General features: G+C 42.6%; 1 protein-coding gene across 1 annotated transcript in view; it reads left to right on the top strand.

Annotated features, from left to right (window-relative positions):
• The window catches only part of TAGAP (T cell activation RhoGTPase activating protein), a 101,330-nt gene that overhangs the window by 64,397 nt on the left and 13,699 nt on the right, over window positions 1-23,234 (top strand). Inside the window, exons 3-4 of the mRNA XM_056563339.1 lie at window positions 3,853-4,023; window positions 13,385-13,543. Coding sequence (XP_056419314.1) covers window positions 3,853-4,023; window positions 13,385-13,543 — 330 coding nt within the window. The remainder of the gene's footprint in view (window positions 1-3,852; window positions 4,024-13,384; window positions 13,544-23,234) is intronic.

The following is a 23,234-nucleotide window of genomic DNA, read 5'->3' as shown; positions in this document are numbered from 1 at the left end:
GCATTTTTATTACAGGGTGGAAATTACAAATCTTATTATTTTTACCTGCTGTATCATATGCAAAATAATTATTTTAATGACCGTGCCCATTTAAGTAAAATATATCTCTCTATAAACAGCAGTTCTTGGAATTATTAATTTGATGCTAATTCTTTGTTTTGGCCTGGTATACTAATATATATATATATATATATATATATATATTCAATGGGGGATATTTATCAAAGGATTTAGACTGGTTTGTCCATTCTTAATTTGTCGCACAGAAAGTCGCAGTCTAAATAAGTGCGACTTTTTTGCAACTTTTGCTCTAGATGATTTTTAGAACATGATACATTCTAGTCTATTTTAGACAGAAATGTATTGGAACATGCATTGGTCGCATCGGCTGAAAGTACGCCAAAATGTCAGACCATGCTGGAGCAGGTTTAAATATAGTCTAAAGCATAGATCACAAAGTCTGTGCGCGGAATTTATCAAGAGCCTTGCACCATTTGATAAATTAGGCGCACAATAGACCGGCCTAATGCTCTGTAGTTTGGTCTATATTGATGCGGGACATAGACAACTTTGATAAATATTCCCCTATGTGTGTATGTATGAGTGTATGTTCCAGCATCACGTCCAAATGGCTAAAGATATTAACATGAAACTTGGCACACATGTTACTTATATGTCAACAACAAACATTGGATAGGTGATTTAACCCTTAGCCACCCCCATTTGCCAGGGGGGGGGGTTATGTTTAAAGTCCCATACAAGTCAATGGGAAATATATGTTACTGCATAACTTCCAAACGGCTGGAGATATTTCGATAATACTTGGTCACATGTTACTTATATGTCCACTTAAAATATAGGATAGTTAATTTAACCCCCATTTGTGAGGGTCTGGGATTTTGTTTAAAGTCCCATGCAAATCAATGGGTATGTATGTTCCCACATAACTTCCATATGGATGGAGATATTTCAATACCTGGTACACATATTATGGGTTGGGATAGGAAGTCGGGATAGGAGGTCGGGACAAGAGGTCGAGATATGAGGATGGGATGGTAGTCGGGATAGGTGGTCGGGACAGGAGGACGGGACAGGAGGTCGGGAGAAGAGGTAGAGATATGAGGTCGGCATAGGAGGTCGGGATATGAGGATGGCATAAGAGGCCGAGATATGATGACGGGATATGAGGTCGGGATATGAGGATGGTATATGGGGTTGGGATATGACAACAATATATGAAGTCAAAAGCTTCCTCCTTTGTTTATTTTCCTCCCCAACAAGGATTAGGAAGGAAAAACCGGGCAACGCCGGGTACTCAGCTAGTACATGCTAAAGTAAACCTGATACCCATTTTATATACTACAATGCAGTATTAGCTTGTGTTATTAATATAAATCCATTTGTAGTTGATTCATACTTGCATATGAACATACAGTTCAAATATGGAAGTGAAATATGGATGCTACGTTTTCCTTTTTTGTTTCCACATGGTATTTGTTTTTGTTCCATATTGTATTTTGTGCTATTTTTTAATTCCTATTTACAGTATGGCTTTACTGACCGTGTCAAACTTATCTCACTGATTTGTTTGACTGTGTCACAGAAGTGTTTGATAAAGGTGGTGCCATTAATATCACCTTTCTGGACTTCAGCAAAGTTTTTAATATACCTCCAATAAAGAGCTGCTGGATGAGTATTATCCATTGATAACTGAGTGGTAGTGTCCCCTCCTTGGCTATCTAGGCCCTTAGCAGCATATTGCCAAGTAAATTACTTCAACATTACATGTTATGGTCAATTGATTGGCCAGTGAGTTTGAGTCATCCTGTCATTGTTTTAATTTAAAATTCTACATAATTTTGCATTATGTTGCAGCTGGGCTTGTAGATCTTGCACACCCATAGTTTACTGAAGCTGGCTTCTCATGAATGTTTAAATGGCAATAAATCTGGAGACCAGTGTAGCAATCTAGAGACCAGGCCATGGAAATGTCGCAATATGGTGTTCCTATGAAACCCTTGCTATGTGTGGGCAAAAGGGAAATGTCATCAAAGATCATCAAACCAGCAGTTGGGGCAGTGTGTTTTTTCCACAGCAAAAGCAGGATTGAAGCACCCACCACAGGCCCGCCATACTCAAACCTAACCATTGTTGGTTCCCTAACAGAACCTGGATGTGTCACTAAAGATGATATGGTTGCAGTCTGTATCAGTTAAAGTTTCTTGTTCAAGACACCACTGCTGATAAAGGCAATGCTGGCTGTTAGTAGCAGGACACGTAACGCCAAAGTTTATTCTGCTAAGCCCCCAGAAATGGACCAAAGTGTGTAATAAAGCTGCCACCTTTTGTCTGGATGGAAAAAAACATGGGAGCTGATTATGCTTGTCAGTGGATTCAATGATCCTCTCTACTATTTGTCATATGTGCCCTCGTGTAACCCCTTCTTTCAACACCTACTAGCATCTTGTTCAGAATGTATGGTGTGTAGAGTTGAGTGAACTGACCTTAAATTAATTTGTAATGAACCTTGCGTCTCGGCCGTTGATTACTTTAGTCTCCATAAATTTGTTTAGCTTTCCAAGTGCTCCGGTTGCCTGGAAAAGTCTGGAATGACAGTCTTGTATCCATCTTTTCCAGGCAACCAGAGCACTTGGAAACATGAACTAGTTCATGCAGACTAATGTAATAAACGGACAAGCTGCAAGGTCCAGTATGAACCAATTAGCTGTAAGTTCGCTAAACTCTAATGGTGGGTAATTAATCGACCTGGCCATCCTGCTATTCTCAGTCCTATGATGTGCCCCCTCTCTGTCAATCGGGCAAAATGTCTTTAAAGAGTACCTGTCATCAAATAAAACTTTTAATATAGTGTGTAATTAGCAGATACTTCTCCATTCACTTGCTTTTAAAATTCTCAATATAAATATGTTTAAAATGTAATAGAAAAAACGGTCACTAGGTGGCTTTGTTCTGTTCCCTGCCATAATTAATACAGTGAGTTTGGTCTCCTACCAGCTTGGCAGTAGACCAAACTCAGGAAGTGCTTCTCTGCACTGAGCTTGATTGGCAGCTGCACAGAGCCTCACTGGAAGCTGCACAGAGCCTCACTGAAAGCTGCAAAGAGCCTCACTTAAACATGCATAGAGCCTCACTGAAGATGCACAGAGCTTAAGCTCATTTATTCATCACAACAGCGCTGCAATGATGTGAGGGCAGAAGTGGTCCCCCAGCTGGCTTCAGTGATGTCATGCCTGCTGGGAAACGTCCACTTTCTCCTGCTGGGAGATTGCGCTATGTCAGCAAGAATAAAGGTATGATACAGAGCTTTTTAAAGCTCTGACATTTTTTAAGGGTTGTAGGGGTATTAGGAGTAGTTAGTGAACAAAGCCTGAGAAAGTTTTGAAAAGTTTAAAAGTTTATTTGGTGAGAGGTACTTTTTAAGTGCATTACAGAGCCATGTCTAGCAGTCAACAATCTCTCACTAAGGGGTACACTACCCAAAAGTAGCCACTGAGGGTATATATATATATATATATCAGCAGGGGAAGCACTTTTACACTTTCTTGTGGCAAGACCCAGTGTCTGATCACACCACATCTGTAATCATTTACATATCTGCATGAGGAATAACTACATGCAGCATTTTACAACAATCTGATATTCCATCTGGATCAAGTTTTTTTTTTTTTTTTTTTGTCAGTGGTTGTATTTTTTTATCCATGTACATAGTTTCCCCTAGCTTCTGTACCTGCAACTCTAAAACAATGTTATTGTAAGTATGACTATAAATTAGATGGTATTTATCTATATTATAATTTCTATGTTTGTTTGCTATACTATCTCTAATTCCAGGGAGAACAGTGGCTGTTCCATATCAATCGAGCAATGCCCCTTTGTCCTGGGACTATCGAATGAAGATTCTGAGCTGATTTTACATGAATGTGTACAGCTGACACAGGATTTCAAGACTAAGGAGAGATACCTATTCCTCTTCAGTGATATGATCATAATAGCCAAACTGAAGTAAGATTTGCCTCACTCTTAAAGGGAATGTGTTACCTAGATTTTTTTTTATTCAACCACAGCTCCCCTCAACTTGTTTTACTATTAGATGGCATCCAGATGACAAGGGGCTAAAAAAATATTTAGTGGAAGCCCCTAGGCAGACAATTGGGTGACAATTCACCTGACCACCTATCGCAGCCACATATGTACATCCCACCTCCTCCACTGAAGTCTGTGCTAATATGGAAAGCCCAAAGATTTGTTAGGGGGAAAGACTTGGGAGTTCCTTATTATAACTGCCTGATTTTGTAACAGCTGTTGAGGGGAAACAATGACTAGAAACTAGAAAGTGAAACAAACTTAGTAAAACAAAATCCCCGGGCTGTAACAAATCACTGACCTAAAACTGACCCACTGCACCAAAATCACCTTCTACCATTGTCTAGTTATCTTTGTATTCTCATAAGTAGGGATGAGCGAATCGAATCTGACAAATCCAAATTTGTTATGAAATTCAGGAAAAATTTGATTCCCAATTAATGCAAATATCGCCATGATTCGATCGCGCGAATTGCTTCATTAAACTCCATTTAGTGCGGTCCGGGCATCTAAAATGGCGGATCCACATATGAGGACATGGGGCAAAGAATCCTGGGAAGGCGGGAACAAGGGTTGGCAGGATGACCCTGAATCACATGCAGCATGCAGCCTATCAGCAGCCCGGCACCACTGTGATGGCACAGCCCTATATGATTGGCAGCCATCTTGCGGCCAGTCATATCAGCTTTCTATTACAGAGAGAGAGGGACAGAGCAGTGTGTGTTGCACAGAAAAGCATTTTTACAGCAGCGATTCACCTCCCAGTCACATCAGCATTCTATTGCAGAGAGAGAGAGAGAGAGAGAGAGAGAGAAAGAGAGGGACAGAGAGCAGTCTGTTGCACAGAAAAGCTTTTTTACAGCAGCGATTCACCTCAAGCCATAAACCAGTCAAGAAGCACAGATAGGGAAGGGAGTGAGATTGAGAGAGAGAGAGTGCAATTTTGGTTGTAGTACACAGCGACTGTGTGCTACAGCACTGGTGTGTACAACAACTAAAAAGTTAATAGTAGCCAGTCAGTTAGGGTGAGCAGAGCACTAAAGGCGTATTGTCCTCTATTACGTGTAACCTGTACGTACAGCTAAATGGTGTACCATTTTGTTCTTGTTAAAGTCTTAAGGGCCTAGATACTGTGAAAGGCCAGGCAAAAGTACACACCTGCTGGTTTTGTAGACAAATACTGTTTTAAACGTACTGGAGCGCATTTTCCTCCCCTCAAAGGAAACTTTGCATGCACTTCTGCCACTCGTACATCGCAAAGCCACCTACACTACCAAGTACAGATGTTATGCAAAGACCTCTGAAAGGTGGAAGGGAACACCGCATGGTCCATTGTAACCGGTCCATGTTCCATTGTAACCGTAAAAACTTCCTCTTTAACGCCCTACTCGCATTATTAAAGGGGTATTCTAGGATTTTTCTTAGTTGACTATGCTACAGGGGCTGTAAAGTTAGTGTAGTTTATAATATAGTGTCTGTACCTGTGTGTGACTAATTTCTCACAATTCTTATGTGATTTCCCCTCCCCCCCCCAATATTTATTTTTAACAGCATACAAAATGACTGTTGTCTCAGCTTTTTCCCAGGTTGCAATGCGGCCCAGACCTGACTCACTAGTCAGCTGATGACAGGGAGCCTGTCTGCTTCAATGGGTGGAGCGATCGCTTGGTGGGAGAGAGATCAATCTGCAACTAATGCAACAGCTGTAGGCACCCTGATTGAAAACCACAGGTCTTTTGAATGGATGCAGCTCATTTATGTTTCAATGGGTGGGGTGGCTAATGTGTGGGAGGGAGGAAAATGGAATTATGGGATTTGTAGTCATAGGAAGAAAACTGTAAAATATAAATGAAACAGTCCTACTAGGCTATAGGCGGGAAAAAAGGAGAAAATTGGGACAGTTAGAATGAGAAAATGAAGAAAGGGAAATCAGGATTGTGTATAATAAAATTACATTTATTGTGAATAGTAAATTATATAAAAGTGAGATCCCAAGCAGGGCCCTTGCTTAGGACACCTCTCAATACAAGTAATTTATAAATAGCATTTATATACATTAAAAACTACAGATGCGCAAGATAAAATTCATGAAATAGTGGGGACATATGTAAACTGCACTATAATAAGCGTGATGCGTTAGTCCAATTTATACTGGTGGTGGGGTGATATGAGTCACAGTTCATTAAACAGTTAGTTGGCGCAAGCAGCGCTAATAGATTAAATCCAGTATGGGGCTGCTGTATACTTTGTGGCTGCGCTCGGTAGCGCTGGAGGCTCCTGAATGGGAGCCCACTGGATCCTTGTCTGCGCAAGGCTGGTCGGATGCGCAGCCCGGCACTCTCTATACCCCAACGGCACGGGGACAAATGGTAAGGCAGAATAGGAAGTCCGGCACTATGTGCCTCTTACCAGGTCTGTTGGTGCCGGGTTGGTGATGTAAATCCAGTATATGGCAGTGTAAACGGTCCTCAGGGATTCTCCCTCTCCACCCCGATGGCACGGGGAAAGGTGTGAAAGTGGGATGGAGGTCCCGTGCTGGAGGCTTCTTACCGGCTTTGCCAGTATAAGGTTGAGATACTTGTCAATATCTGTAGTGATGGGTCCCAATCTTTGTGCATGCGTGCAGTCTCGGACCAGACGCGTTTCGGGGAGCCTTGTCCCCTTTTTCAATGGTGAGAAGGAAAAGACTGAAATGAAGAAAAGAGAAGAAAACTCAAAAAGGAAATACCAGTTCACAAAAAGATAGCCACAGTGTTATGGTAATCTCACAACATAGCCATTTAGCCCCAAGAAAAGCACAGATCTTTCCTAAGCATGTCCATTACTGTCTGGCAGGTACGTACTAAAATCCCCTTATGGTGGATAACCCCTTTAATTCCCATTTTGGCAAGTGTTACTCGCCCTAAAAAGGGTGGCCCCACACAGGAACCTCTCCCTATTTTCACCTACAAACCCTGCCATTTCACAGGGTTTTTAGGTGGAAATAGGGAGAATTTCCTGTGTGGGGCTGCCCTTTGTAGGGCGAATAACACTTTCCAAGAAGGGAATCAATAATGCGAGAGTAGGGCCTTACAGGGGAAGTTTTTACCCCCACCCGTTACAATGAACCATACGGTCTTCTCTTCCACCTTTTAGAGGTTTTTACATCACATCAATACTTGGTAGTGTAGGTGGCACATGGTGTTTTTTGCACACATTTCCTTTTGTTTGATTTCAAAAAAATTTGGGGTACATTTATTTTATCCTAAGAATATTATTAAAAGTTAGGTTTTACGTGATGCATATACTCAATATTTACTTGTGTACACTAACACTTTTACAAAAGAGACCGTTTTTTTCTGCCTACCTGCCTCAGCTACTATTCTGATCCTGCCACCCCACCTGATGCCACACATCTAATGCCAAGTTCTCCTTTTTTCACCCACCTTTGTCACTGGGTATTGGTATTGCCACCACTGCCAAACTGTGTCACCAGGTCACTTTCAGGACTCCTGATGCTGCTGATGCCACCTCCAGGCTGTCTCATACGGCCACCATATGTTCTCCTCATGCTGCTGCCACCTCCAGGCTGTCTCATTCTGCAACTATATGGTCTCCTTATGCTTCCACCACCTCCAGGCTGTTTCATTCAGCCACTATATGGTCTCCCCATGCTGCCGCCACCTCCATGCTGTGTCATTCAGCCACTAAATGGTCCCATCATGTTGCCGCCAACTCCAGGCTGTGTCATTCAGCCACTATATGGTCTCTTCATGCTGCCTCCATCTCCACGCTGTTTCATTCAGGCACTATATGGTCTCCTCATGCTGCTGCCACCTCCACGCTGTGTCATTCAGCCACTACATGGTATCCTCATACTGATGCCACCTCCAGGCTCTGTCATTGTGCCGCTCTGCAACATTGATTCTAATAGCAATGCCTCTAATCTGCATGTCATACTGAATAACAGTATTATTTCACTAACCCAGCACATACCATATGCGTGTTACACCCTATTGAGGCTCTCTGTGGGCCAGAAATAGCCATTTTTAATACAGATTCGCCATGAATAAATTTGGACCAAACTGATTGTTTTCAGAAAATTCGGCGAATCGGCTGAATCGAATTTTTAAAAAATACGCTCATCTCTAGTCATAAGCCTTGTGTATTTAGAGCTATGATGACTCCTACATTACCCCATGTGTGTTTTCACCTATCTAGATATTACATTCATAATGCTAGAAAACCTAGGTAAAAATACCTGCAAGGGCTTTAATGACTTTTAGCCCCCCAAGAAGAAACAGCTAAAGAATAGCATCCATTGATGTAGACATACAGATCTTTCAATTTCACATAAATAAGCTCCTAAATCTCAAGAAATTACAGATCCCTTTTTAATGTGACTTGCCATATTAGATCATCTGATTAAACTCTTGGCCCAGCAGCTAGTTTGGACCAATTTTTCTCAACTCCCCCCCCCCCCCCCCCCCCATCACTGTAGCCATATGAGGGCTCAATTTTGCAGAGTGATTTATATGCCTAATGTTATAGTTTTGGGGTACCTACAATATATTGAAACATTTCTCGGGGCAATGGAAAAAAACAAACCTTAAATGGGTACTCTGGTGCAAAACTTTTTTTTTTTTTTAATCAACTGGTGCCAGAAAGTTAAACAGGTTTGTAAATTACTTCTATTAAAAAATCTTAATCCTTCCTGTACTTATTAGCTGCTGTATACTACAGAGAAAATTTTCTTTTTGGAACGCAGAGCTCTCTGCAGAATCACGAGCACAGTGCTCTCTGCTGACATCTCTGTCCATTTTAGGAACTGTCCAAAGCAGCATATGTTTGCTATGGGGATTTTCTCCTACTCTGGACAGTTCCTAAAATGGACAGAGATGTCAGCAGAGAGTACTGTGTTCGTGATTCAGCAGAGAGCTCTCTGTTCCAAAAAGAAAATAATTTCCTCTGTAGTATTCAGCAGCTAATAAGTACTGGAAGGATTAAGATTTTTTTTAATAGAAGTAATTTACAAATCTGTTTAACTTTCTGCCACGGAGTACCCCTTTAATTCTGCAGTCCCTGGGGTTTTGTGTTAGGGTACAATCACACGTACAGTATGCTGTCCATATTTAATGCTGCAGATTTCAATGTAAACTGAATAACTGAACACAGTATCAAACATGCAACAACAAAAATGTGCAGAACAATGTGTGAATATACCCTTAGGCTGTATTTACACGTCAGAATTTCCGCATGCTGAATTCTGGACAGATTCTGCATGTGGATTCTGCATCAAGTTAATGCCAATAGACTTCAATGGGATTCTGCTTCACAATTCACAGAATTTACGCATTCGGATTCCACACAAAATTTGCACAAGCCAGAAACCACAGAAATTTATTCAATCGCGGAATTGGGGCGGATGTGTGGAAATTCTGCCATGTGAATATAGCCTGAGGGTCAGTTCACACACCTTTATTTTTGGATGCAGAAGATTTGCTGCAGCAGATTTTGCTACCTAATAAAGTCAATGGGCAGCAAAATCTACTGCAGCAAATCTGCAAAAATAAGGACATGTGAACTGACCGTTAGGGTATAATCACAACAACATCGATGATGCAGATTTGATGCTATGTTCAGCCATTTAGTTTACATTATAATCTGCATTATCAACCCTTAAAGGGGTACTCCGGTGGAAAACAATTTTTTTTTAAATCAACTCGTGCCAGAAAGTTAAACAGATTTGTAAATCACTTTTATTTAAAAATCTTAACCTTTCCAGTACTTATCAGCTGCTGTATGCTCCAGAGGAAGTTCTTTTCTTTTTGAATTTCTTTTCTGTCCACACTTCTCTCTGCTGACACCTCGGTCCATGCCAGGAACTGTCCAGAGCAGGATAGGTTTGCTATGGGGATTTGCTTCTACTTTTTCCAATTTAACATTAAAGGGATTATGCAGGAATAGAAAAACACAGCTAATTTCTTTCAAAAACAGCTCCACGTCTGTCTCCTGGTTGGGTGTGGTTTTACAACTTGGCTTCATTAACTTAACTGAGCTGCATAACCACACCAAACCTGGAGACAGACGGGGAGCGGTTTTTGAAAGAAAGTAGTTGTGTTTTTTTTTTCCTGGGTAACCCCTTTAATTGGCAAATGAAAATATCCTAGCACATGTTGCCAAAACAACCCCATTCTTTTGTAGGGCATGCTGGAATGTGTACTTTTGCAACAGCTGGAGTCACACTGGTAGGGAAACACTGTTTTAAAGCCAAATATAGCAGATTAGCTGTGGCTTTTCATCATAGAGGTGCCACATGGAAAATCTGCAGCATTTACGGTAGCAGCAAAGTGAATAAGATTAAGAGATCTCATCTACACACTGAAAAATAATCCTCTAAATATTTATGTGTAAATTGAGCTGTGGTACTGAATTAAAATGAATGAAACTTTGTGGGTTTTATATGAATTTATGTTGTGAATATTTTTCCCTCTGATTTCAATGGGAGAAGTTTAAAAGCCACAATAAATCTGCAACTGTGACTTTTTAAATACATTTTTTTTTGTTTGTTTTTATTTAGTTTGCGTACTTTGCACAAAATCTAAAGTAGTAGCTCTGCAATCATTCCGTATCAAACTATTTGGTGTGGGTTTTGGGCTTTGGTGCGAAAATGCTGCAGATTTTCACTGCAGCTTGTCCACTACACATGGCTGTACCCTTGGGTACCTTGAGACGGGTCAAACAGTGTCAGTAGACGAAAAAGTAAATGTCAGCAAGTGAGTTGTCGCCCACCAGATTCAGTGCTTGATATTTGACTTTCTCACTTTCCTCCTACTTCAATCTGTTAAAGTAGGTGGTCTGCTCCAGAGTCACCGCACCCCTACACTATTCACACCTCAGAATGACACTGTGGAAAGTACAGCGCAGTGTCCTGAAGCAACACTTCAAATCATTTTATGTGACTAATTTATTTGTCCACAAAAGAGACATTACTGTACAGTGCACACTTTATAGAAAGATGACTTATTATGTGAAAATTATTAAATGAAAAAAACCTTGTACTTTGCAGATTAGTAATGTTCAGAGAATAGGGACTAGAGCTTGTATCTACCGTAAATCTAAATGCCTAATTTTTATCTTTCCATCCAGCTATATCGCTGTTACTGTATATTTTATATTTGTCACAGATGTTTGCTCATTTTCTTGCCAATTTGGGTTTCTAAAAAAATTCACCGATGTGGTCTAAAATAGCAGATGATCCTCAACCCCAAGTGCAGTTGTGCACTGTAAGCTGGGGTAGAGGTCCTGCATTTATGGACCACAATATAGGTTCACTACTGTGGTAGATGTAACAATGACATTAACTAACCCTCAAAACTGATGTTAAAATTGAGACATTAGCCAGTATATCCTTATATTAAGGACATACCTGAGCCCGCACACCAATGCCAAGGTTTCTCAGATGATACGGGTCCTAACAACTAACCTACCTGTGCATGATAGGCAAAACCAGGAACCAAATTACAGCAGTATTAGGCCTAGGCTTGTAGACTGCTCCCAGGTTAGCTCCAGTGTGACTATGCACACATACAATGGGAGAGGGAGAGACAGGCTACAAGCCCCACCCTGGTTGGCTAGATATAGTGCCGGCCTCACAGGTGAAACCTTAATGCTACCCAGTATGATAAAAAGGGTGCATTAGTATAAACTGTAGACATGAAACAACTTACAATTTGGGTTTCTAACAAAATAAATATCTAATCATATTCCTAGAAAGTTATGATGTGATATTCATAAGCTTGGGCTCTATGCCTGTGTTATATCTCGGCATATTGGCCAAAAGGTATAACATGGTCTACCCGCTTAATGGGCTGACTATAGTCTGCGAACGTCTATACAAAAACAGGATTAGATACAGCTCACCGTCTTGTGAAGCTTCCGTCTTGTGCATGGGACAACTCTTTAGTCTTCTTTCTTGCATGTACCCTGCACCATATTATGGCTAAGAGAAGAGATCCAATAGGAAAAATATCCAGCACTCAGGAGACGTGGAAATGACATTAAAATGATCCTTTATTTAATACCTAGAAAGAGAAAAAGGAGAGCATGACTTGTTATTTTATTACATGTGTATAGTCCACCGGGATTTTTTATCTCTATGGATTAAATAAAGGATAACTTTTATGTCATTTCCACATCTTCTGAGTGCTAGATATTATTTGTGTGCAATCTTTTTCTTCATCTTCATGTACATATGTCTACATTTGGTCTGTTTCAGAAAACATACTTTTGATTTTGCGACACTCAAAATCATAGTAGATCCTGCTTTTGAGTCCTGCAAAAGTATACATTTAGGACCCAGACTGAAGGTAGTCACTACTAGACTACATTCATGCTATTCCAGTAAGCATACTTTTCTGGTAGTATGCCTCACTATACCACCGATGTAAGGTGCTTTACTAATATGAAGCCAGCCTTAAAGGGGTTGTCCCATTATTAAGATTTATTTCCTATCCACAGAATTAGGGACAAGTACATGACCAGAAGAACAGGGACCTGAGTCTCCTCTAACAATGCTGCTTTACTCATTATATATGGGAGCTGCTGGAGAATGCCAAGTGAAGCACTTAGATATCTCTACTAGCTGCCAATAGACAATAAAAGAGACAGGAGTGTATATGTGTGACCGCCACTCCATTCTGATTGTAGAATCAAGACCTTTAAATGAGATTGTGGAGGGGAGAGGGGGGGGAGTTTGTTGGGGGACAGTGGTCCCAACCCAACAGTCAGATCATACACTTAGAAGTGCTGTGGCTGTGACAGCAGATGCTGCATGTGTATAGTTGTGCTGACAACAATTTTATTTATTACAAATAAGGGAATTTACTGGGTAATATAATAATCTTTTTCCACAGGGAATTAGGCTAGGGACCACACTGCGCTGCCACAAAGATCAGCATGTCACACCCCTTGAATTGTTTAGCAACGCAACTAAGGTCATTGAAATTTCCCATTCCATAATGTTTACATTGCAACTATTCACTTACATTAGCTGCGATGTCACATAATTTAGGGAAAGTGACACAGCAATCTTTGGCCTTGCCACCAGTTCACAACATTACTGTATCACAAAATAGAAGCCTTGTAACACACTTTAGTACCAAGGTCTTCTATGAGAAAGTCTTCTATGTTCAGTTACTGTTAAAGGTCAATACAATTTGAATGTGAAGAAAGGAGTGTAATGCTCAGAATAAACCTGTCATGTCAATACTATATTACAACCTGACTTTGTATTATTCAGGTCAGGCACTAGCTTTAGATTAAAGCACCGAGTGGATCTCTCCCAGATGATGGTGTTGTCATGTGATGAAGATGAGGAAAATACTTGGGCTTTTCATAGTTCTCCAAAGAACGCCCTAATATTTATATGGCATAACAATGGCTGTATTGCTTCTTTCCGGTAGGTGGAACAAATTTTATGAAATTTATAATGTTTACATTTTCTTTCCAGTTGTCGCCATGGAATTGAGTGAGCCAAATCCAACAAACCTGGATTTGACCTGAACTTTAGTATTTTTCTGGCTCTTCTACTGGTTCGGCTCGTGTGAGCTGGTAAATAGCACAAAAAAGTGAGAGCATGTTTTTTTGCCCGACGGAAGAAGCAGGGCGGCCAGGGGGTGGTGAGATGAAGTTAGGGACATCAACATATCACATGATACCCCAGGTCTATCATGTGATTTGCTGCTTACTGTATCAATCAGCACAAAGACCAATTGGACACAGCAAGGGTGAGGGCATTTTAACACAGATAAGAGGGCAGTGATGTCACCCACTGCATTCAGAGCGCTGGAACTGCTGGACAGAGAGAGAGAGAGGGAGTGAGACAGCAATAGGGACAGTTAGTAATTAGAAATATAGAGTGATACAGATTAGAAAGAGAGAAGAAATAGGGACATTTAGTGATTAGAATCAGAGAGAGATACAGATTAGATATAAAGACCTTTTTCAATTCTCATACCTGCATGTGTCTGAATTGAAGTGTTCCTGAACCAGCTTCAGTAGCCAGTGGGGTGCAGTCATCTGTGCCACCCAATCACAAAGCGTATTCAAGTGGCACCTATATACCTATAGGGCCTGTCAATACAGTAGTGATTTGTAACTATAATAGTGTTCCTGAACCAGCTACAGTAGCCAGTGAGGTGCATTGATCTGTGCCACCCACCCACAAAGAATATTCAAGTGGCATCTATATATCTACAGGGCCTGTCAACACAGTTGTGAATATAATAGATTTCCGCAAACACATTCAGTACTCATTGTGTTGTTATCTCTGCCATGCAAAAGTTACACATATCTAGCCTGTAGTGTTAATACAGTTCTGGTGCATTTAACATTGTTCTGCAAACACCTTCAGTACTCATTGTGCTGTCATCTCTGCCACGCAAAAAGTGTTCAAAGCATTGAAACTTAGATTTGACAAGTAGGTAGGTGAAAATTCACCCAAAAAGGATAAACATCAGTCCGCCAAAACCTGCTTGATGCGGGCTACTATTAGTAACACCAATCCACAATCACTCTGCTTCCAGCCAGGCCTACACATATAAAACCCATCATCCCCAGAAAAGGGATAATTTTTTTCACACAAGAGCTATTTTTTTCTTCAGTCTTCACTTTTTTAGAACGCCAATTCTGTTGCTACTTCCAAAAAAGGGATAATTTTTGGAGCACTTGGGAAAATCCATGCCATCCTCTTCACTTGCTAGACTAAGAACCTGTTGCTACTCCCAAAAAAGGGATAATTTTTGGCACGCTGGGACAAAGCCACTGCGTCTTCCGATGCCTCCACGTGCATATTAACACCGGCAGGCAAGGATACTTTGGGTGCGCTATAATAGTTACCATGGGTTACCGCATGTCACCATAACTGAGCCTTAAAAACACTTTAAAACTAGAATACACACCTAACAGTGTTAGACAGGGGTTTCAAAAATACCTGTCACCAAATAAAACTATTCATATAGTGTTCCTTGTGTAATTAGTAGACACTTTCCAATTCACTTTCTTTTAAAATTATAAAACACAAATATTTGTTTAATCTCTTAAGGAACGCAGGGGGTTCACCTGTACCAGCACCCTATCCCGACCTGCACCCGATCCTGCGTCATAGCAGGTCGGTCCCGGTGTCTAATGAAAGCAAGGACCCTGGGCTAATAGTGTTCGCGGCCTCGATCGTTGTGCCACACGCTATTAACCCTTTAGACACGGGTTCAAAGTTGATTGCCGGGTTCAAAAATACACTCCTGGAAGCTCAGTCGGGCTGATAGGGACCATCATGGTGAAATCGCGATGTCCCGATCACCTAGAACACGAGGGTCCGTTACCTGCCTCCAGTGTGTCCGATCGGCAATTAATTGCTCCAAGCCTAAAATCCAGGCTTGAGCAATCCACCACTGATAACACTGATCATTGCCATGTTAATGCATGGCAGTGATCTATGTAGTAGATCAATGTGTGCAGTATTATATCCCCTAAAGGGGGCTATAACATTGCAAAAAAAAAGTGTGAAAAAAAGTTAAGGTTCATTTAACCCCTTCCCTAATAAAAGTAAGAATCACCCCCCTTTTCCCATAAAAAAAAAAACTGTGTAAATAAAAAAATGTGGTATCGCCGCTTGTGGAAATGTCCAAACTATAAAAATATATCATTGATTAAACCGCACGGTCAATGGCGTATGCGCAAAAAATTCCGAAGTCCAAAATAGTATTTTTCGTCACTTTTTTAATCATGAAAAAATGAATAAAAAGCGATCAAAAAGTCTGATTAATACAAAAATGGTACCGCTAAAACCTACAGATCCCGGTGCAAAAAAATTGCCCTCATACCATCCCATATGCGAAAAAATAAAAACATTATAGCGGTCAAAAAAATTAAAATTTTAAACATATTCATTTTCATGCATGTAGTTATGATTTTTTCCAGAAGTAAGACAAAATCAAATCTATATAAGTAGGGTATCATTTTAATTGTATGGACCTACAGAATAGAGAAACGGTGTAATTTTGTCAAAAAATGCACTGCTTAGAAACGGAAGCCCCCCAAAAGTTACAAAATGGCATTTGTTTTTAAATTTCTGTCTGTCGCACAATGCATTTTTTTTCCGTTTTGCTGTAATTTTTTGGTAAAATGACTAATGTCACTGCAAATAACAAGAAGCAAGAAAGCCCCAAACAGAGTCACTTTGATGAAAAAGTAAAAACAAATTTTATTGGTATGCACTAAAATTAGATACACACATAAAGAGGAAGACAATGCATCACAAAACACGGCACCACCGGATACCCTGCAGGAAAGATGGTAGTATGGGGGCATTGCACATAAATCCATAATCAAACAGTACATATAAATACAGGCACCATTCTGAATAATAGTAACATGTATACATACAGTATAAAAAGGTGCAAAAAGTGCAAGCCAATAAGGTGCTGTATATTAAGGTATACAGACAACCTATACACCAGATTGAAAGTATATAATGATAAAGGTTATACTATGCAAAATACCCACAAGAAGTATGAAAATCGCTGGAGAACTGCAGGGACCGGGGTGCCGCCACTCCACATAATGTCACTGCAAAGTAGAATTGGTGGCAAAAAACAATAGGCCATAGTATGGACTTTTAGGTGCAAATTGCAAAAATGGAAAAACCCTGAGTCCTTAAGGGGTTCAAATGTAATAGAAAAAACAGCCACTAGGTGGCTCTTTTCTGATCCCTGCCATAATTAATATAGTGAGTTTGGTCTCCTCCCTGCCTGGTAAGAGACCTAACTCAGGAAGTGTTTCTTTGCACTGAGCTTTATTTACAGCTGTATAGAGCCTCACTGAAAGCTGAAATGAGCCTGAGGTCTTCTATTCATCACAGCACTGCAACCATGTGAGGGCAGTAGTGGTCCCCCAGCAGGCTTCAGTAATGTCATGCCTGCTGGGAAAAGCCCACTTTCTCCTGCTGGGAGATTGCACTATGTGAGCAAGAAGAATGGTAAGATACAGAGCTTTTTAAAGCTCTGAAATTTGTTTTAAGGGTGGGAGGGGTGTTAGGAGTAGACAGGGAACATAGCCTGAGTTAGCTTAGAAAAGTTTGTGGTGACAGGTACTCTTTAAAGCTGTTAGGCAGTGTTATAAACGTGTTTAGAGGCTTATTTCATTGCTGGTACGAGTCAAACCAAGCCAAACCGAACTTGCAATTTTCGAATAGTTCATCAGTCCAGTGAGCTCAACTCTAGTCATAATAATCTATTCTGTTAATTGTTGTTAGGACAAACTTTAAAAAATGTAGAGTAACCTTACTGAGGGTGGGTACACCTTCATTAAATTCTTTAGAAGAATATGTTAAATGTTCATTTGTTGGGTGCTGATTGATCTCTGCAGGTACAGCTGCTGAAACCCCTGGTTATCTGCTGTAATTGGTAAAGGTAGCTGACGGTAAAATGAAGTATTATATAGCACCTATTGAAATGAATGGCTGACAATGCATGTAACAAATGGACTCACTTAGTTCTCCTGGCTAAAAGAGGGGTCTTGAGCCAATGGAAAATTGCTGTCTACTTGGGGGAACCGCTTTTAATACCAACATAAAAGTCCCCCTTTAAAGCATTACTGTCCCTTTGTAAAAAGTTTTGACATGTCATCCAGTCATGACAAAAGCTTACTTTGCACCAGGTCTGAGTCCTGAGATCTGCAGCTATTGCAAGTTATTCCACAGTGAAATACACAGCAGAGCGCTTTACTAGGTTAGAATTCCCAATAGCAGTGGGTCTTATAACTGAGAGATAGTGGAATCTAAACTTTTCCCATATCTGGAAGACCAACATTTTTACAAAAGACAGTAACACTTTAAGTTTCTTAAATTTCTAATTTCTTTTCGAAAAGAATGCCCATGGGTGACCTGTATAACATGTCCTCACATGCTTAAAATTGCATTAATTGTACAATGAATCACTGAAACGCATATGCTTATTTTGTATCACACTTTATATCCATATTCACTTCTTTTTCTCACTTAATTTACTTCGAAATCATATTGTGTCATCTTCCTTCTAACCAACGGTTATATGTGTTTCCCAATAATATTTCTCAACCAGAAAATGATCTAGCAGGAAACTCCATTCAACTTCTTTTAAAGGAGTTTTGTAGTGGAAAATAAGTCACTGTGCCAAAGAAAAGTGTCAAATACCAGAAAAAAAAAAAAAAAGAGTAAAACAGTGTATAAATTCCCCCCATGTCCCTTATTACATTTTGTTATGTTGCTGCCTTGTACTCAAATACAAATAGAGTTTTCCTCCATCATTCTGCATTCAATAAAAATGTTTTTATTTTTTTTCTTTAAATTATTAAACAAAGTATTGCAGTGACGTAAGTATTCAGTCCCTTTGCTTAGTACTTCATTGAAGCACCTTTGGCAGTGATTACAGCCTCCAGTCTTCTTGGGTATGATGTCACAAGTTTTATTCACCCCGATTTAGGGATGTTATTCCATTCTTCTCTAGCTCTGTCAGGTTAAACAAGGACTGTCATGATGTTTAGCTGGGTTCGAGTCCGAGCTCAGGTGGAGCCCCTGAAGGACATTTACAGAGTGATAGTTGAGCCACTCCTGTGTTATCCTTGCTGCGTGCTTAGGGTCATTGGGAAAAATGTATCATTGCCTGGCTGTGAAATCAGTGTAAGAGCACAGTCATTTTTGTGGTGGTTTCTGTTGTCCTGGGACAAATTAATGTAAAGTCGCACAATCTTTGATAAATTTGTCCCGCACAGAAATCCCCTTTAAAGGGGTACTCCACTGCCCCAACGCCCGGAACATTTACACCCTGTTCCAAATTATTATGCAACTGGTATTTTTCTCATTTACCTAAATATTTGATGTAAATAACTTGTAATATTTTGGACAGTTTCTGCTTTAATTTGTTTGCAAGATGTCAGAATAGCCTCCCAGAGCTGCTGTTTGGGGTAAACTGCCTCCCACCCTCATAGATCTTTTGCTTGAGGATGCTCCAAAGGTTCTCAATAGGATTGAGGTCAGGGGATGATGGAGGATACACCATGATTTTCTCTCCTTTTAACCCCATAGCAGCCCCTGATGCAGAGGTATTCTTTTCAGCATGTGCATTGTCCTTCCTTCTGTACCAGGGAAGAAAGTGGTCAGTCAGAAACTCCCCATACTTTGCAGAGGTCAGCTTTACACCTTCGGGGACCCTAAAGGGGCCGACCAGTTCTCTTCCCATAATTCCGGCCCAAAACATGACTCCACCACTGCCTTGCTGACGTTGCAACCTTGTTGGAACAGGGTGGCCGTCCACCAACCATCCACTACTCCATCCATCTGGACCATTCAGGGTTGCACAGCACTCATCAGTGAACAGGACTGTTTGAAAATTAGTCTTCATATATTTTTCTGCCCAATGCAGCCGTTTCTGCTTGTAAGCATTGGTTATTGGTGGCTGAATAGAAGTTTTATGCAAAGTTGGAAGACTCTGGAGGACTCTACACCTTGATGTCCGTGGGACTCCAGAGGCACCAGCAGCTTCAAATATCTGTTTGCTGCTATGTAATGGTATTTTAGCAGCTGCTCTCTTGATCCAATGAATGGATCTGGCTGAAATATTCCTCAATGTGCCTTTATCTGCATGAACCCGTCTGTGCTCTGAATCATCCACAAATTTCTTAATAGTGCAAGATCACACTTAAGTTTTTGTGAAATATCTAATGTTTTCATACCTAGTCCAAGGCATTGAACTATTTCACTCTTTTCGGCAGCAGAGAGATCCTTTTTCTTCCCCATATTGCTTGAAAATATGCTCTGCTTAATAATGTGGAACACTCACCTTTAGTAGTTTTTTTCTTAAATAGGGCTCACCTGGCAATCTAATTATCACAGGTGTCCGTGATTGTTTTCAGTGATCGAAAAAGCCCTGAGATACAATGCCATCCATGAGTTAAACTGAAAAACGAAATATTTAATCTTTGTGACACTTAAATAGAATTTGCATAATAGTTTGGAACAGGCTGTAGTTCCGAACGCTGGGTGCAGGCTGCGGGGGTCGTGATGTCACGGCCACGCTCCCTCATGACATCACGCCACGCCCCCTCGATGCAAGTCTATGGGAGGGGGCGTGACGGCATCTCATAGACTTGCATTGAGGAGTGTGGCATGACGTCACAAGGGGGCATGGTCATGACATCACGAACCCCGCAGCCCGCGCCCAGCGTTCGTAACTAAATGTTCCGGATGCTGGGGCAGTGGAGTACCCCTCTATTCAACTAAGAACAGCCGTTGTGTACACATTTGTGTACATTTATGTAGTGTTTTAAGTAGTGGGACAAAAGTTGCAGTTGAAAAATCCATTACCACTGCTTTAAGGGTGCTACAAATCAGTGTATATCTACACTGTATAGAGTATAGAGGTGTACAGAGGGAAGGTGTTTGCAGAGAGGAAAGTGAACAACTCTTATAAAGGAAGGCATCACTTGTGAGTCACTGAATGTAACTGTACTGTAGTCACCTCTATGGTCTCCAGAGCCTCCAGAGCCTACATAAAACTAGTATCTACCACTATATGATCACTGTACTGGGGGGGGGGGGGGGGGGAGATATTGATCTGTGCATAGTGGTTGTTATACAGTAAAGGTGAGGTGGTAATGTGTGTGTTACGCCTAGCGCTCCGGGTCCCCGCTCCTCCCCGGAGCGCTCACGGCGTCTTTCTCCCTGCAGCGCCCCGGTCAGTCCCGCTGACCGGGAGCGCTGCACTGTTTTGGCCGTTGGGGATGCGATTCGCACAGCGGGACGCGCCCGCTCGCGAATCGCATCCCAGGTCACTTACCCGTCCCGGTCCCCTGCTGTCATGTGCTGGCGCGCGCGGCTCCGCTCTCTAGGGCGCGCGCGCGCCAGCTCTCTGAGACTTAAAGGGCCAGTGCACCAATGATTGGTGCCTGGCCCAATTAGCTTAATTGGCTCCCACCTGCTCCCTGCCTTTATCTAGTCTCCTCCCTTGCACTCCCTTGCCGGATCTTGTTGCCTTGTGCCAGTGAAAGCGTTTAGTGTGTCCAAAGCCTGTGTACCTGAACTTCTGCTACCCATCCTGACTACGAACCTTGCCGCCTGCCCCCGACCTTCTGCTACGTCTGACCTTGCTTCTGTCTACTCCCTTGTACCGCGCCTATCTTCAGCAGCCAGAGAGGTGAGCCGTTGCTAGTGGATACGACCTGGTCACTACCGCCGCAGCAAGACCATCCCGCTTTGCGGCGGGCTCTGGTGAAAACCAGTAGTGGCTTAGAACCGGTCCACTAGCACGGTCCACGCCAATCCCTCTCTGGCACAGAGGATCCACTACCTGGAAGCCGAATCGTGACAGTAGATCCGGCCATGGATCCCGCTGAGGTGCCGCTGCCAAGTCTCGCTGATCTTCCCACGGTGGTCGCTCAGCAATCGCAGCAGATTGCCCAACAAGGACAGCAGCTGTCGCAGTTGACCGCCATGTTCCAGCAAATTCTGCCTCTGCTACAGCAGCAACCATCTCCTCCGCCAGCTCCTGCACCTCCTCCGCAGCGAGTGGCCGCTCCTAACCTCCGCTTGTCCCTGCCGGACAAATTTGATGGGGACTCCAGACTCTGCCGTGGATTTTTGTCTCAGTGTTCCCTGCATATGGAGATGTTGTCAGACTTGTTTCCTACTGAACGGTCTAAGGTGGCATTCGTAGTAAGTCTTCTTTCAGGAAAGGCCTTGTCTTGGGCCACACCGCTCTGGGACCGCAATGATCCTGCCACAGCCACAGTCCAGTCCTTCTTTGCTGAAGTCCGAAGTGTCTTTGAGGAACCTGCCCGAGCCTCTTCTGCTGAGACTGCCTTGCTGAACCTGGTCCAGGGTAATTCTTCCGTTGGCGAGTACGCCATACAATTCCGTACTTTTGCTTCTGAACTATCCTGGAATAATGAGGCTCTCTGCGCGACCTTTAAAAAAGGCCTATCCAGTCGCATCAAGGATGTGCTGGCCGCACGAGAGATTCCTGCCAACCTCCAAGAACTCATCCATTTGGCTACCCGCATTGACATGCGTTTTTCTGAGCGACACCAAGAGCTCCGCCAGGAAAAAGACTTAGATCTCTGGGCACCTCTCCCACAGCATCCTTTGCAGTCTTCGCCTGGGCCTCCCGCCGAGGAGGCCATGCAAGTGGATCGGTCTCGCCTGACCCAGGAAGAGAGGAATCGCCGTAGAGAAGAAAATCTCTGTCTGTACTGTGCCAGTACTGAGCATTTCTTGGTGGATTGCCCTATCCGTCCTCCACGCCTGGGAAACGCACGCACGCACCCAGCTCACGTGGGTGTGGCATCTTTTGCTTCTAAGTCTTCTTCTCCACGTCTCACGGTGCCCGTGCGGATTTCCTCTACAGCCAACTCCTCCATTTCAGCCGTGGCCTGCTTGGACTCTGGTGCCTCCGGGAATTTTATGTTGGAGTCCTTTGTTAATAGATTCAGCATCCCGGTGACCCGTCTCGTCAAACCGCTCTACATTTCCGCGGTCAACGGAGCCAGATTGGACTGCACCGTGCGTTACCGCACAGAACCCCTCCTGATGTCTATCGGACCCCACCACGAAAGGATTGAGTTCTTCATTCTCCCCAACTGTACCTCTGAGGTCCTCCTCGGTCTGCCTTGGCTCCGGCTTCATTCCCCCACCATTGATTGGACCACCGGGGAGATCAGGAACTGGGACTCTGCCTGCCACAGGAAGTGTCTCTCCCCCCCCTCCCAGTCCCATCAGGCAAGCCTCTGTGCCTCCCCATGGCCCCCGTCCTGGTGTCACACTGCCCCGTGCCAGGCCTCGCCCTCTGCCCTCCCTCCCCATTCCCACTCCTGCTGTACTGCCTGCCGTTGAGGAAACCCTCCATTCTTTCCCGGTGTCCTCATCCCAGGGGAGGCAGTTACCGGACAAAGAGAAGGGGAGACCTAAGGGGGGGGGTACTGTTACGCCTAGCGCTCCGGGTCCCCGCTCCTCCCCGGAGCGCTCACGGCGTCTTTCTCCCTGCAGCGCCCCGGTCAGTCCCGCTGACCGGGAGCGCTGCACTGTTTTGGCCGTTGGGGATGCGATTCGCACAGCGGGACGC

This window comes from Hyla sarda, chromosome 3 (assembly GCF_029499605.1).
Source record: "Hyla sarda isolate aHylSar1 chromosome 3, aHylSar1.hap1, whole genome shotgun sequence".
Lineage (NCBI taxonomy): Eukaryota > Metazoa > Chordata > Amphibia > Anura > Hylidae > Hyla > Hyla sarda.
This window is presented reverse-complemented; position numbering and strand designations above follow the sequence as displayed.